The sequence below is a fragment of the Cygnus olor genome, chromosome 20 (assembly GCF_009769625.2).
Source record: "Cygnus olor isolate bCygOlo1 chromosome 20, bCygOlo1.pri.v2, whole genome shotgun sequence".
Classification (NCBI taxonomy): domain Eukaryota; kingdom Metazoa; phylum Chordata; class Aves; order Anseriformes; family Anatidae; genus Cygnus; species Cygnus olor.
In genome coordinates this window covers 6,495,630-6,509,673 of record NC_049188.1, presented here as the reverse complement: position 1 = coordinate 6,509,673, position 14,044 = coordinate 6,495,630, and the positions used below count along the sequence as shown (strand labels likewise).

Sequence of the window (14,044 nt, the reverse complement as noted above, 5' to 3'; positions counted from 1 at the left end):
CTGGTCACGGGCACATCCTCTATGTAGCTTTAGGAGATGCAATCTGCTTTGCCACAGGACACGTATTTAAAATATGTCTGAGCACCCGCTTCTAAACCAAGCTCTCTGCTCAGCCTTTCCCACCGGCTGCCGACAGCACATCTCCTGCGAATCACCCCTTGGTTGAGGCACATGCCGGTGCCAAACGGGCCACGAGGGGCACGGCTGTGGCTACGGGAGGGCACAGAGAGCAGCCCCTCTCCCGCAGGAGGGTTGGGGTGTGCTGTGCAGGTGCATGGCATGGATGTATTTTGGGGTGATTCGCTGGGGATTGCAACAGCTGTGTGCCAGAAGCTTGGGTTATTTGAGAAAAGGATTAGAGGAGCACACCTCTGTGGGTTTGCATCTCCCGCACGTCCCTGCTTGCTTTCGCACCCTTGCGCTCCACACAGCTGCGCTTCCCCCGGCTGCCCCGCCTGCCTGCAGCCACGGGCTGCGCTGCGTGCATCGCCAGCGACGATTCCCCCGAGAAAACGTCATCTGCCCGGCTTGGCCGGCAGCGCGTGACTCAGGCAGGCGGCGCAAGGAGGGAGGAAGCTCTCTGTAGATCCCGTCCAAAAAAGCACCGTGTGCAGTGAGCCCACTCATCGCGGTCGCAGCCGTTTCTGCGGCTCAGTCGCGAGCGGCGTGAATCGGGCGCGGTTTTCGGCAGGAGGGATGCTCCCCCTGACGCCGCTCTCCCCTCTCTCTGAACAGGGGCCCTCGCGGAGCTGCTGCTGGTGCTGCTGGGGCTGAAGGTCCATGGCACCGCGGGCTGCCCCACCGACTGCGTCTGCTACCCCTCGCCCATGACCGTCAGCTGCCAGGCCCACAACTTCGTCACCATCCCTGAGGGCATCCCCGAGGACAGCGAGAGGATCTTCCTGCAGAACAACCAGATCACCCTGCTGCTGCGGGGCCACTTCAGCCCCTCCATGGTCACCCTCTGGATCTACTCCAACAACATCACCTTCATTGACCCCAACACCTTTGAGGGGTTCGTCAACCTTGAGGAGCTGGACCTGGGGGACAACCGCTACCTAAGGGCTTTGGCGGCGGACACTTTCCAAGGGCTGGTGAAACTCCACGCTTTGTATCTGTACAAGTGCGGGCTCAGCTCCCTCCCCAGCGGGATATTCGGCGGCCTCCACAACCTGCAGTACCTTTACTTGCAAGACAACCACATCGAGTTCCTTCAGGACGATATTTTTGTTGACTTGGTTAACCTCAGCCATCTTTTTCTCCATGGAAACAAGCTCTGGAGCCTCCATCAGAACACGTTCAGGGGACTAATAAACCTGGATAGGCTGCTCATCCATCAGAATCAGCTGCAGTGGGTTCACAGGCGGGCTTTCCACGACCTCCGGCGACTGACCACCCTGTTCCTCTTCAACAACAGCCTCTCGGAGCTGCAGGGGGACTGCCTGGCCCACCTGGGAGCCCTGGAGTTCCTCAGGCTGAACGGGAACCCCTGGAGCTGCGACTGCAAGGCCCGCTCGCTCTGGGAGTGGCTGCACCGCTTCAGGGGCTCCAGCTCCAGCGTTATCTGCGAGTCCCCCGAGCGGATGCACGGCAAGGACCTAAAGGTGCTGAGGGCCGAAGACTTTAGGAACTGTTCGGGCTCGGAGTCGCTCCACCAGATCAAAACACACACTTTCTCGGCAGCAGACAGAGGAGCCTCCAAAGCCCACCACCCCCACCACTCCTCCAAGGAGAAGGGCAGCGAGCGAGGGGCCGAGAAGGGTTTGCACAGCAGCCAGCCCGCGCCCCGGCCGGGCTCACGCCGCCCCGGCAAGAACTGCACCAGCCACAAAAGCCGCAACCGAACCCTTAAGCCGGTGTCGCTGGGGCCGCGGAAAAGCGAGCACGAGGTCCACGACTACGTGCCCGACTATCAGCACAAATTCAGCTTCGGCGTGATGCCCACGGGCCCCCCGAGACGCAAGGGTAAGTGCACCCGGCGGACGCCCATCCGCGCCCCCAGCGGGGTGCAGCAGGCGGCCGGCAGCGCAGGCCTCGAGGCCTCGCGCCTGGTTTTTGTGCTGCTGCTAGCAGCCGTCATGCGCTGAGCCCGGCTGCGGCGGAGCGGATCTGCACTGCCACCCACCTACAACGGACCAGAGTTTCTTTTCTTCTTCTTTTTTTGGACGTGGAGAATTGGGGCCCCGCCGAGGGAAGGCCGGCGGCCTGCGGGCGCGGGCGGCAGCGGGCGCGGGCGGCAGGAGCGGGTTGAAAGGCGTTGTCGCGCGGTGTCACCAACAGCTGAGCCCTGCACCGGGAGAAAAAAGCCAACCTTACACAACCGGTAACGGGGACGGCGGCCAGCCTGCCGGCGACGTCAGCCGGACAACTGGAAACTTGTGAAATCCTGTTAATTTGAGAGTGCGCCGAGTGACCCCGCCAATTACCGCAAGGAACATTATTGCTGTAAAAAACGATCACCAATTAAGCCTACACTGTTTCTCTGAAAGTGAGTGCAAGGACGCTTATTCTCATGTAATAAGGACATTGGTTCTCCCACGTTTTAGCCCTTTTGGCTCCAAACCCACAGGCCAAAGTTGGCTGGAAATCTATTAGAAGACAATCTCAAAACCCTGAATATCTCAGGCATTACAGCAGAACAGGGCTTGCCTGCTGGGCTTGGAGTAGCCAACTACCAAAGGAAAGACTGGTTAGAGGTGGAATAATTTAAAAAATTTAAAAAAACACACACAAAGAAAACAAACTTAAAGAAATGAAGTACCTGCAAGGAGGTGCGTTTTTTGTAACCGTGTTCACACATCTGAAAAGCAAACCCAACAAATGCACAGGCCCCCTTTCCCTCAATTATCCATATGTATGTCTTATAATGTTTATAAACTATATGGAAACTATATCTTCAGAACTAAGGATTGTATTGTTGAATTTATAGCAGAACAGTATATCCTTTTCTCAAGACCACAAACGGCAGCAGTGCCTACAGATGCTGAAAGCCATCCGGCAGCCTCAGTGCGCGCGGGGGACCAATGTTCTTAGCAATTTAGAGCACTAAACTCTGGGAGGGGTCTGGGGGGGTAGTATGCAATGCAACAAAGTCCATATACAGAGAGCCAAAGCTCACCCTTACGTCCTAATTTGTAAGAGGGGGGGAGAGGGAGGTGGATTAGCAATGCCCGGTCCCAATGCACACAGCCACAGAGCTCTGCCTTGGGAAAGCGCTGCGAGCCCCGGGGCGGTGAGGGGCTGGGGGCTTCCAGCGGTGTTGGTCGCGTGAGGACCTTTATAGCTGGCCTAAGGTTTTCACTCGGGCGGCAGGTTTGTGGGCTGCAGGTGGCCCTGACAGTGTCAGGAGCAGGGTTTTTTTTTCTTAAAATGAATGGGTCATGCCATGGGGAGAGCCAAGAGAAGCGGGAAAGCGCAGCGAGCGCGGGACCTGCGAGAAGCACGGTGCCCAGCATTTCTGGTCTGCAGTGGGAAAGAGAAAGGCCCAAGAAAGCCATGGGAAGGGGTCGTGGCCAGCTGAAGGATGGGAAGAAGGGCTGCACATTCCTCTTGTCCTGAGTTAAGCCCCGCAGCCGATGCCAGGTCGGGATGTTCTCGGTGTTCGGGATGCGCTCGGTGTTCGGGATGTGCTCAGTGGTCGGGATGCGCTCGGTGGTCGGGATGCGCTCGGTGGTCGGGATGCACTTGGTGTTTGGGACGCGCTCGGTGGTCGGGATGCTCTCGCTGGTCTGCTTTGTGGCCATGCCAGAGCCGCGGGCGGCACCCAGTGCAGCCCGTGGGTGCTGCCTGAATTCTGCAGTCAGTGTTAATTCCCTGTCGGCGTGGATATGCAAGACAAAACAGACACTGAGGTTAACGAAACAAGGGAAATAAAAGTGATCTTGGACAAGAAAAGGCTGCTTTTCATTTCGTTATGGTATCCCAGCTGGGGAGGGGGGCACTTTTCCAGCATGCAACTCCCAGTGGCTCCAGGCACAAGTCCCATTTTATAATGTGGGTGCCGCATGGTTAAGCCCACACCACCCTCCCTGTGCCCCTAAAATGATCCCAAGTGCGGAGAGGGCATTTACACAGCACCAGCTCTCCTGGAGGGATCTGGAAATGCAGAGGGATCTCCCAAGCAAAAGAGGAAATTTCCCTGCCGTGCTTCATTAGAAGCAGCTCGGTGCTTGGGGAGGAGTGGTGTCACTGCCCCTCTCCTCGCACAGCACCCCGCGAGCGGGACCAGGCCGGGTGGGATGCTCCGGGTGGGAATACGGGTCCTGGGGAACAGCAGGAGGGACTCAGGGAGGAGGAAGGGAGAGGTTACTTCATCAAGCCTTCTCTGTTCCAACTCCTATCCAAACTTCTCCATCTACAGGGCTCTAAACCTCCACTAAAGGGATGTCCAATGCAGCCAGAACAAATAATCCGTGATCCGAAATAGCTCCCTCACGTCCTACTCTCTATAACCAATAGCAACTGAATGAGTCTGGCACTGTCCCTTAGAAGTGGAGAATGTTGTTATGTTGGTTATTTCGTTTCATACTCTGGAAATCAAAGCTCTCAGAGGGAGAATGAAGAGGAGAAGCACTTTATTAATTTTTTTTTAAGTCTCTGTATAACTCCTGTAATATAGGAGTGAAATGTCAGCACAGGAGATGCTAATGTTTTATAAATGATTTGGGTGCAGCAGGCACGATGGATAGTCTTTGAGATGAATTATATTAGAACAGACTACGCCTGGCTCAAAACCATAATTGTATTTTTAGTATCTTTTCCTTTAACATGTAGGAAAAATAAAGGCAACTCCACGGTGTATTACAAGCCTTGTCAATCAAGCACTCTAACTCCTAGCAATAAAGGCTACTGTTTAAAAACCAGAAGGGAGACGTGATACACTGCTAAATAGGAGGTGTCACTTGACACAGACTACAGGTTTCTGATGTTCCTCCTGCCTTCCCTTTGCCGCCACCCCTCCCTGCACCCGTTCTTCCTCGACAACTGCAGCTCTTTGAGGATAAACTAAATTTTTATGGCATGCTCTGACACTTAGCCTCAACAGCTACCTTCCTATCCGCGTGGTGCGGCTCCACCACAGCCCCACTTGGCTCTCGTGCGTGCCTCACGATCCTTTCATACAGCATGTCTTCATGCATTTTGCACGTTGCTCCGGGGCTGGCAGAAATCCCCTTTTCTCCCAAGCAGCTCTCCCACAACCCCAAAGCGTGCATCCCTTCGGACACGGGGATAACCATGGAGCCAGAGCTGGGCTGGAGGCGGATGGATGCGCTTCTCCTCGGGCACAAACCCAAACCCTCCTTGCTTGTAACTCCCTCCGTGCTGCCCTGGACATAGCCCTTCGTTGTGAGAGGGAAAGAAGGGATTCCCATGGCAAGCACACCTTTGGCCAGGCAATGATTCCCCTCCCTGGGTCCAGGCAGACAGGCTGCTCGTTGAGCTGTGGTCAGGCACTGCTTCCCTTTCTGTTTGCTGTGCTGGGGACAAGACGAGGCCCTTCCAGCATGCCCGCTTCCCCTTTTCTATTTGGTTGTGTCGGTGAGCTTTAACGCTCTAACTTTGGGCTGTTCATGCAAATCCTTTCCATAAAAAAAAATTAAATGAAAGAGAACCCAGAAGAGACCCCACACTGTGCCTCTGGAAACTCGCTCACGGCTGCAGAATCCTGTTTCCTGAGTCAGAGCCAATTTTCTATCCATTGTACCACTTTTCCACAGTTTCATCCTGTAATTGCTAATACAGAGCTTTTCCTACATGCTTTGAAAACACAAAGCACATGACACTGCATCTCTTGTCCTCCCAGGCAGGATGAAAACCAAGCACCTCTCGGATGCTGAGAATAAATGTTTGGTGCCCCAGGCTAAGCTGACATCACACCTCTGCAGCTTCTGGTACCTTCTCCACCGCTGCCCAGACAACACCTTACCGTGTGCCCCCACGTCACCATTCCCAATTTGCTTCCTTTGCCCCAGAAAGTTGCTCTGAGACCCGCTCCCCCTTTCAGAGGGGAAGTGCAGAAAAAAAGCATCACTTCACATTTCTTTTAAGCCAATGTAACAATTTCTGTGGTCCATCAGGTGCAGCCTCCCCTAGGCTCTCCCTTTGCCGATGCTTTCCATCATGCTTTGCCTGTCTCAGTTTCAAGCCCAGCCCCACGAACAGTTCCCAAGATCATGTTTTCCATGGCACGACCAGGAATATTTCCCTTTTCCATAGTTTACTGTCTCCTTGAGGTCTCATAGCCTGACACAATTCCTCTCTGCCAGCCCTCGTCTCCTGCCCATCTGCACCCGAGCTCCCATCTGCTTTTCACCCTGGTGAAACATGATATCGCTGACACCAGGCTACGGATGGGAGCGGTGATTAGAGATGTGCTTGTGTTGCTTGTCGTGTTGGGGGTATGGGGTGGGAATGAAGAACAACAAACAAGAAAAAAAAGACACAGATAACTGTGGTTTTGGGGAGGTGTCACGCTAGCACCGCTGGAGAGCCCAACCACCTCCATAGCCATGTAAAAGATGCGCCACAAGCAGCATCCCTCTGTGTTCCCGTCCGTCCGTCTGTCTGTCTGTCTGTCAATATTCTCCATCCTCCCCTCTCCTGGAGGAACAGCCTCCAAAGGCAGAAGGAGCTTTCATCTCCAGGACCACCTTGGTCCCTGGCCTCTGCTCAAAAGCAGCCAGTTATCACTAGAGGCCAGAGGACCAAAGCCAGCTCCGCACCACCAGCCCCTCGCCACCCAGCTCAGCACCACTAAAATCCATTTTTTCCCCCACCTTGTGAACAGGGGTGAAATTCTGCCTATGCCCAGCCACTCTGCAAATGTGCCTTTGTTTCTCCGCAGGCTCCTTGGCTTGTTCCCTGCCTCATCTGCACAGCCCGAGTCCTTTCCGGAGCTGCCCTCCATCCTCTTCCTCCTTTGTGAAAACAGAATCAAAATAACTGTTTAACAAATCAGCCATTACCTTCTCCCATGTCACCAATTCCCCGCTATCATGTCGTAATTGACCAATTTTCTCTTTTACCTTCTCTCTGCTCTGGATACGTCTCGGGAAGCTCTGATTGTGTGTTAAAATATCCTCTCTAATTCACTGCTCAATATCTCTTTCTGCTCTTCTAATTGCCCTTTTAACTTGCTTCTAATTTTTTATAAATCTCCTAATCCTCTTCCCGCGCAGGTTGTTTACATGCACCATAGAATGTATATGTATTAGCAGATGTTCCTGGGTAAATAATGCACAAAAGAATATTACTGCTTCACACAAGCTGCAATTACTGCCTTCCTTCTGAATAAGCCCTGGTTAACCCTCCTATTTAGGGCACACGCCCCTGATGTCGCACTGCACATCTCCAGGCTATTTCACTCCTGCTGCAGAACATTAACACCACCAGCTCTACCAGGGCGCTCTCTGTATCTTCTGGGGGAAAAAAAAAATATAAAAATAAAATAAAAGGATAAAGGGATCTGTGCAGCTATGTTCCAACAAATCTTTTTCGGGAACGCAGCTAGAAGAAAGGAAACAAAACAGCTACTCAACTTGAGCAGAGCGGCACAACCCCGAGTAATAAACAAATTTGATAGTCTCGGTGCTTTTGATTTATGAACAGCTTACTGCACTCTCAGGAAGCTGGCTGTCAGAGCCCTCGTACCGCAGACAGGCAGAGGGTCAGGCACGCATTGTTTGCCATCCGCTTGGTGAAAGACTTCCTAAAATTACTCAGAATTTCCTTTCTCTTTTCCATCTCTTCTCTCCGCTTGTTTGCGGTCTCCTGCTCGCAAAGCCCTATCCAGCACAGCAGTACCTGCCAAAGGCTTTGACTTCTGTGTTTTCCATTTGAAGAACGAAGCGAAATCGTGGGTTTAAACTGACGAATCTCATTTGGATGGGGAAATTCGTCCCTGGGAGGAGGCAGAAGGCAGCGTGATGCTGGAGGATGCCCACGCCCAGCATCTGCCTGGCTGCAGCCGCTCACCCCATCCTGCCCAGGAGGCAAAAAATTAGCAGAGGGAGAAAAAGCAAAACAGGATTTAAATGAGTGGAAGCTCCCCTCCTGCCTTCTGTGGCTGCTCTGCCACACGGGGTCAAAAGAAAAACACTCTTCTAGTAAAATATGAAGCTGTTCATATGACAGACTGCAGGTTTCCGAGGCCGTTACCAAAGAACAAAACTCTCTCAGCTGTTTGCTGTCTCACCCGGAAAGATTTCCATTTTCAGGTCTGCATGCTTCATTTTCCAGAGGAGTGGATCCCACGCCCAGCCAGGACTGCCATCCCCAGAGACGGATTTGTTTGTGCAAATCTGCAAGCCCTTGTGATGCCCGAGGCACAGGGCTGGGCACCGCACCTCCACCAGTACTGCACACGCCTCTGCTCCGCGCCTGCCAGCTTGACTTCGTGGTATTTTTTCTCCCACAGACTCAGACCTGGCTTCTCAATACTGTGTGCAGATTACTCTCCCTGGAAAAAGTTTTCCTAGTTGCTCCCTCTGCCCACCCTACAGCTGAGCTATCCAGGAGTCGTAGTTTTTGGCTTCTCACTGTTCTTCTCTAAGGAAGCGCTTCCAGATCGACTGTCTCATAACTGCCCTTTCTGTCTGTGTTGTTTTTAACTCATGCATTAACCTTATTCTAAAAAAATACGTAATAGTAATAAAAAAGGAAAAGCAGAGTGACACTTTCAGTGCGTAGGCTGCCAAAGGATCCCGAGGACCAAGCAACCAAATACCCCAACCCCATCGCTACGCAGCGCAGGCTGCCACCGCTCCTGCATCCTCGCGGCAGCGGGCAGACTTCTCGGCTCCTTCCTGCATCTACTTAGCACGTCGAAAGTGAAGGAGACAGGAGAACACAAGCACGCAGAGCCCCTGCTAAACCTGAACTAAATATACCACGGGAGGCTAACAGCCTGACCCGACGAGCTGGCGCGGCGGCACCCAGACCGCCAGGTTCATCGCGTGGCTGCAACGGGGTTTTTGCAGAGTGAAGTTGGGAAATGCCCCTTTGGGGGCACCACGAGCACCACCAGCATGCTCACGGCTGCAGCAACCCCCAAGATTTTTGCTGTTTTTGTGTGTTTTTTTTTCCTGATAGTAAGCGCGGGCAGCAGCCCTGCTTTAAAGCATCTCCTCCTCTGCGGGTCCGTCCTCCTCTGTGGATCTAACCAAGGTGGAAAAGTGAGACAGGAGGCAACAGCGCAGGAGAAGCAGGCAGGAGAGCACTCGTGCAGGCTGGGGTGGGGTTGTGTAGCCACATAAAGGGGAAAAAAAAAAAAGAAAAGGCGGTCATATGTGACTCAAGAATGAAGGAAAGGCAGTTGAGAAATTATTAGATGCAATTATGCGAGCACAGCACGTGAAAAGTAATCCCAGCTGCTGGGAGCTGGGGGGGGAAGAGGAATCATGATGTGATTCAAGGAGGCCCAAGAGAACACACGCACGAGCAGTGGTGACCTGGTTTGCAGACAGATCCGCTCCCGTTTCTGCACGGGTGCCGAAGCGAAGCCTCGCTCAGCCCGGCAGCACCCAGCTCCTCGATGGTTCACGCGGCCCTTCCGGCTGGTGCAGGCATCCCTGGGGTCCCCTGGGAATTGCATCTGTTTGCACAATGCAAGCACAAACAAGAAGACAGTTTTTAATGCAAAGTGTCCTCCTGCCAGCTTCCTAGTGAGTGTTTTCTAGCCCGGCACACCGCCCTGTTCCTGGGTGTCAATATCGGGAACATGCGCTAACCAGTTTATTTCTGTTTGCTTTCTTCCTTATTTTTCACGTCTGTGGAATTAAGAGCTAATCCACTATCTGTGCTGATTCCCATAATTTCAAGCCGTGCACTAAACACGGGAATTCTTAAATAGATTTTTGTTTCCCCAGCTGCGTAACTTTCCCCGAGTTCCTCCGTGTGCAGGAGACCAAAGGCAGCTTCAAACACCGGAGCAAGAAAACAAAACGTAGCACCTACACCAAGCCAGCTCCCAGCTCCTCAGGCTTCCAGCACATCTCAACACAGAACTAGAGCAAAAGGGCAGATTATTTAAAGCCGTCACATGTAGGCCAATTTTCGCTGCAGTTCCTTTTGGCTCTGATTTTGCAGGCCCCAGTGGAGTGGTGAAGTCATGAATAAATGCAAGTAAACTGAGCTTATCCACTCTCATTTGAGCAGCAGACTTTACTCGCCTCATGCTGCTTCGGCTGGAACACCAGAAGGGGAGTTTATAAGGAAGAAGGGGGCGTGGGGGATAATCCAGCACTGCCCTTGCCTGGCGATTCAGCAAGTCCAGCACGGAGTAAATGTAGGGCAAGGATCCTGCAGACCCACCATGTTTCTTGCTCTGGGTTTTGAGCTCCCACCATGATGCAGGAGGTTCCCTGTGCCACCGGCTCACAGCGAGCTCAGCTGCCTGGGGTCTGTGGCGGGTCCCTCCTAAAACCCTGCGTGCAGAAAGATTCATTCTTACGAAGGCAAAAAGATTCATGCGTGAAGGAATACGTGGTTTCGTAGAGGATTTTCCCCGGCCGAAGGCAGTGTTTTGTGGAGGAGGGTTAGATTTTGACTGCGAGCTCCGTTACAACCTTCCACGTCGAAAATAAATAGAGCAAATAGTTTTAAAGTGTATGAGGCCTCGCAACACTTCACCTAGCAGTCGGTGCTGTCCCCATCAAAACAGCAGTTCAGGCCCAAAACCTGAGTGACACTGACATGAGGACGGTCCCCAGGGATGCTCGTGACCATGCTCGCCCATCCACGTGGCTCCCGCAGCCTGCGGGTTCCTCCAAGCTCTGCCTGAGTCTGCAGAGACCCACCCGGACAGGATCTGAGGTCCGCAGAGATAATGTGATAATCATAATGGATTTAAGAAAAAAAAAGAAGGAAAAACACCCTGCAATTTTATCTCCCCGCTAGCATCCCTTCCGCTTAGCTTCAACCGTAGCCGAGTGACTGCCGCACTTGTCTCCTTGTGGTCAAAGCAGCGGCGAGAGCCAGTTTCTTCAAAGTTAGAAAAAACAATAATAATGGAGTCCCCGCATTCCTGCTGTGTTTATAAAGAGATGTTTTCTTCCCGAGCTACACAGCATGGCGGGCTTAATCTGAAATTTCTTTTTAATCATAGCGGGAGTCCCAATTAACGTGTCGGGTAATCATTCGAGTAGAACTGGAGCTTCACAGCCGTGGTGAGACGCGGAGATGCACGGGATCGGACCTTCAGGGGATGGGCAGGGGCTGAGAGCATGCCAGGAGCCCTCCCAAAACACCGCCCTGCTGCGAGGGGCAGCATCCCCCATGATATTTAGGGGCAGACAGGGCTCCGAGCCACTTGAACACTGGGGCAGCAGCAGCCAACGCAGCATGGCCCCCAGCCAGCACCACGCCGCGCCGAATTGCTTCTCCGTGCGCCTTCCCAGAGGAAAAACACCGCAGCCGCTCCTGCTGCGGGATGCGGGCGTGTAATCCAGCGCCTGTGCCGGCAGGCGGGGAACCTGGTGCTGACCTACTTTCCTCTGCTGCGGGAAGAGCTGGTCTGCAGGCAGGATGCAGCGCGCAGGCATCGTGCCATCGGGATCTGGCATCGCCTCGCTCCTACGCCACCCCTGACACCTCTGTCCCCACCAATTCCAGCCTGATTGCTCTTGGTTTATACTGGTCCTGGCAGCAGGGCATGCTGACCCACTCCTTCCAGCTAGCAATGAAAACCTCTGCCTGCCATGCAGTGGGTTTTGGCCCTGTGTCACCGGGAAGGGGTTTGTCTGCGTGGCCGCTAGCTCGCCCCGAGGATGCGCAGGCACCAGACCCTATCGGCCTCGAACACGCAAAGCCTCCCGCTCCCTTTTTATTTCCCATTCACAAGGAAGTTGGGGCTGAGCTAGTCGCTGCGCTGACCTGGAAAGCGAGGCTCTTTAAAATTCAAACGCGTACACCCGCGGTGGATTTAATCAGCGAGCGTTACAGAAAGCGCAGGCACGCCGGCTCCGACACCGGCAGGCTCCTTCCTCCGTGCAGCGGGGCCGGTGCGCGGCCAGCCCTCCTCCAGCGCTCCCTGAGGTCCCAGCAGCGTCTTCTGCAAGGATGCTGAGCTGCAGCCCCGAGGTTTGGGAGTTAAAGGCTCGCTGCAGTCACTGGGGCTTGTGTAAATTGGTCTTCGGAGGGAACGAGCTCCGGCGCCGTATGCACAAACACCGCTCGGTAACCTACTAAAGAGCTCCACCAGCGTCTCTCCTCTTTGTGCTCCCAGCAACCCGGGTAAAACACACCGGCTGGATTCAGCAGATCTAGGGATAAAAAGCTGCGGTGTTTAACCCGCAGCCTGCGGACCTTGCGGGCAGTTTTTCTGCACCACGCTTCCCTCCTGCAACGGTTTGAGAAGGGACCGTTTTAATTGATTAGCTAGCCCATTATGGACAGGCAGAACAACAGTGCTGCAATTGAACTTAGGTCCTTGAAATGCAGAAAGGCATCAGCCTGCAGTGCATTTGCAAGCCTTAGAGGCTAATTTCTGCCCTTTTTGCTGTTCCACACTCCCAGCCTGGGATTTACCTAAGCACACAGGATGCGTCTGTACACGAGTCGGGGCAGGCGGGGGTAACCGCCTCACATTGACATTCAGTCAACAGATCCTAATGATAAAACAATTTCCAGCCTGCACTTTGATTAAAATCAAAGCCACGGAAAAATCATGCTAAGGTTCATCTAATGAATTTTTTCCTTCCAAGACTTCAGCGGAAGCCTTGCCAGGGACTAAATCCGAGGGGGTAAGCTGAATTTGATAGTCTGGTAGTCTTTTTCACCCCAATTCCTAGAGCAGGCTTAGCAGTATAAATAAATCTGGCATGGCCACCAAGAAAATAATCCCTTCTATTTAGCAGCAACGGTCTACTGGGGAGGATAAGAGGCACTTGAAGACAAAAACAACAATCTCCAACTGTATATATATGAAATTAAAGGATGTAGGTAATTAATTGTTTGATAAGATAATAAAATCTGCACTAAGCTAGGGCCGTATGAGTCAGAGATACAAGAGATAGAAAATATGTTCATCACTCAGTCCACCTCTTTACCAACACATGTTTTCTAGCATTTGTCCAGTGTAGGTTTTGTTTTGTTTTTAAGTCAATGAATCAACTTTTTTGATATTCAGCCCAACACCAAACAGGAGCTATTGGCATTTTGCTGAGGATGAATAAATAACTAGTAACGCTGCCGTCTCGTGAGATCTTCCAGGAAAAAAACAGGGAGAGGTTTCCCCAGGACACAGCTGGCACAATCACACTTCGTTAAAGGACATACCTAGCTTCGCACACGTCTTATGGCAACTGCTGGAGACAACTGCTCTTCCCTCGCCGCTCCCTTGATGCTCTTTTGTTGGCCGCTCCCATCTCCCCAAATACCAGGCGACTTGTTTTGAGCGAGCCCGATGCTCTCATCGCCCTTACCTCACTCTTAGCAACCTTCTATTTAAAGTCCCAATCTGTTGCAGCAAACCAGCCCGGTAGTCTATAAACAAGCTGTTATGACCCCGCTGCAGGAAGAGGAGGAAATGGCCTATGCTTTAAAGTCAGCTGCCTTCAGTAATTAGAAGCGAGGAGACAAACATGAAAGCAATGACGTTTAAATGTTCTCTTATTTAAAGGGTATGCCGGTGCTCCAGTCCCTCCTTACCACCCAGGTATGCAGGCCCCATGCAATTAGCCAAGCAACTCATGTCACCTGCCATGGGAGAGGGTCACACATTTTTTTCACCGTTACTGGAAGAAGTAGATGCTGGGGATGTTGTTTTTATTTTTTTGCAACCAGCCTTTGTTTCCTTAGCACGCAACATCAGCTGCTTCTGCCATCAGACGCCCTGGAAGGTTTTATTAGTCCTAATGCTCCACAGAAGAATTAAGAGGTAACAGCACATATGTTCTGCTCTGCTCAAGAGTGTGAAAGGGAGGATTCGCTGTTCTGCAGCAGCACAGCTGAGCATGCACGTCCTGGGTACCGCAGCCGCTTGCTGATGAACTGAGGGCATCGGGCTCTCCCTCCACAAAGGAGCACTACTACTGGCCTGAGAGGG

At 52.7% G+C, this 14,044-nt stretch overlaps 2 protein-coding genes across 3 annotated transcripts in view; one reads left to right on the top strand and one right to left on the bottom strand.

Annotated features, from left to right (window-relative positions):
- Nucleotides 1-2,707, top strand: part of RTN4RL1 (reticulon 4 receptor like 1) — a 29,122-nt gene extending 26,415 nt beyond the window's left edge. For both annotated transcript variants that reach the window (XM_040532509.1, XM_040532508.1), the window contains exon 2: nucleotides 736-2,707. In XM_040532509.1, coding sequence (XP_040388443.1) covers nucleotides 736-2,087 — 1,352 coding nt within the window. In that variant the 3' untranslated portion in view covers nucleotides 2,088-2,707. The remainder of the gene's footprint in view (nucleotides 1-735) is intronic.
- Nucleotides 2,708-2,883: 176 nt separating this feature from the next.
- On the bottom strand, nucleotides 2,884-13,682 carry LOC121057815. Its single transcript, XM_040532510.1, has 3 exons — nucleotides 13,283-13,682; nucleotides 6,777-6,920; nucleotides 2,884-3,813 (listed from the first exon to the last, which is right to left on the bottom strand). The coding sequence occupies exons 2-3, from the start codon at nucleotides 6,905-6,907 to the stop codon at nucleotides 3,030-3,032; spliced, it is 915 nt and encodes a 304-aa protein (XP_040388444.1). The 5' UTR covers nucleotides 6,908-6,920; nucleotides 13,283-13,682; the 3' UTR covers nucleotides 2,884-3,029.
- Nucleotides 13,683-14,044: the final 362 nt, after the last annotated feature.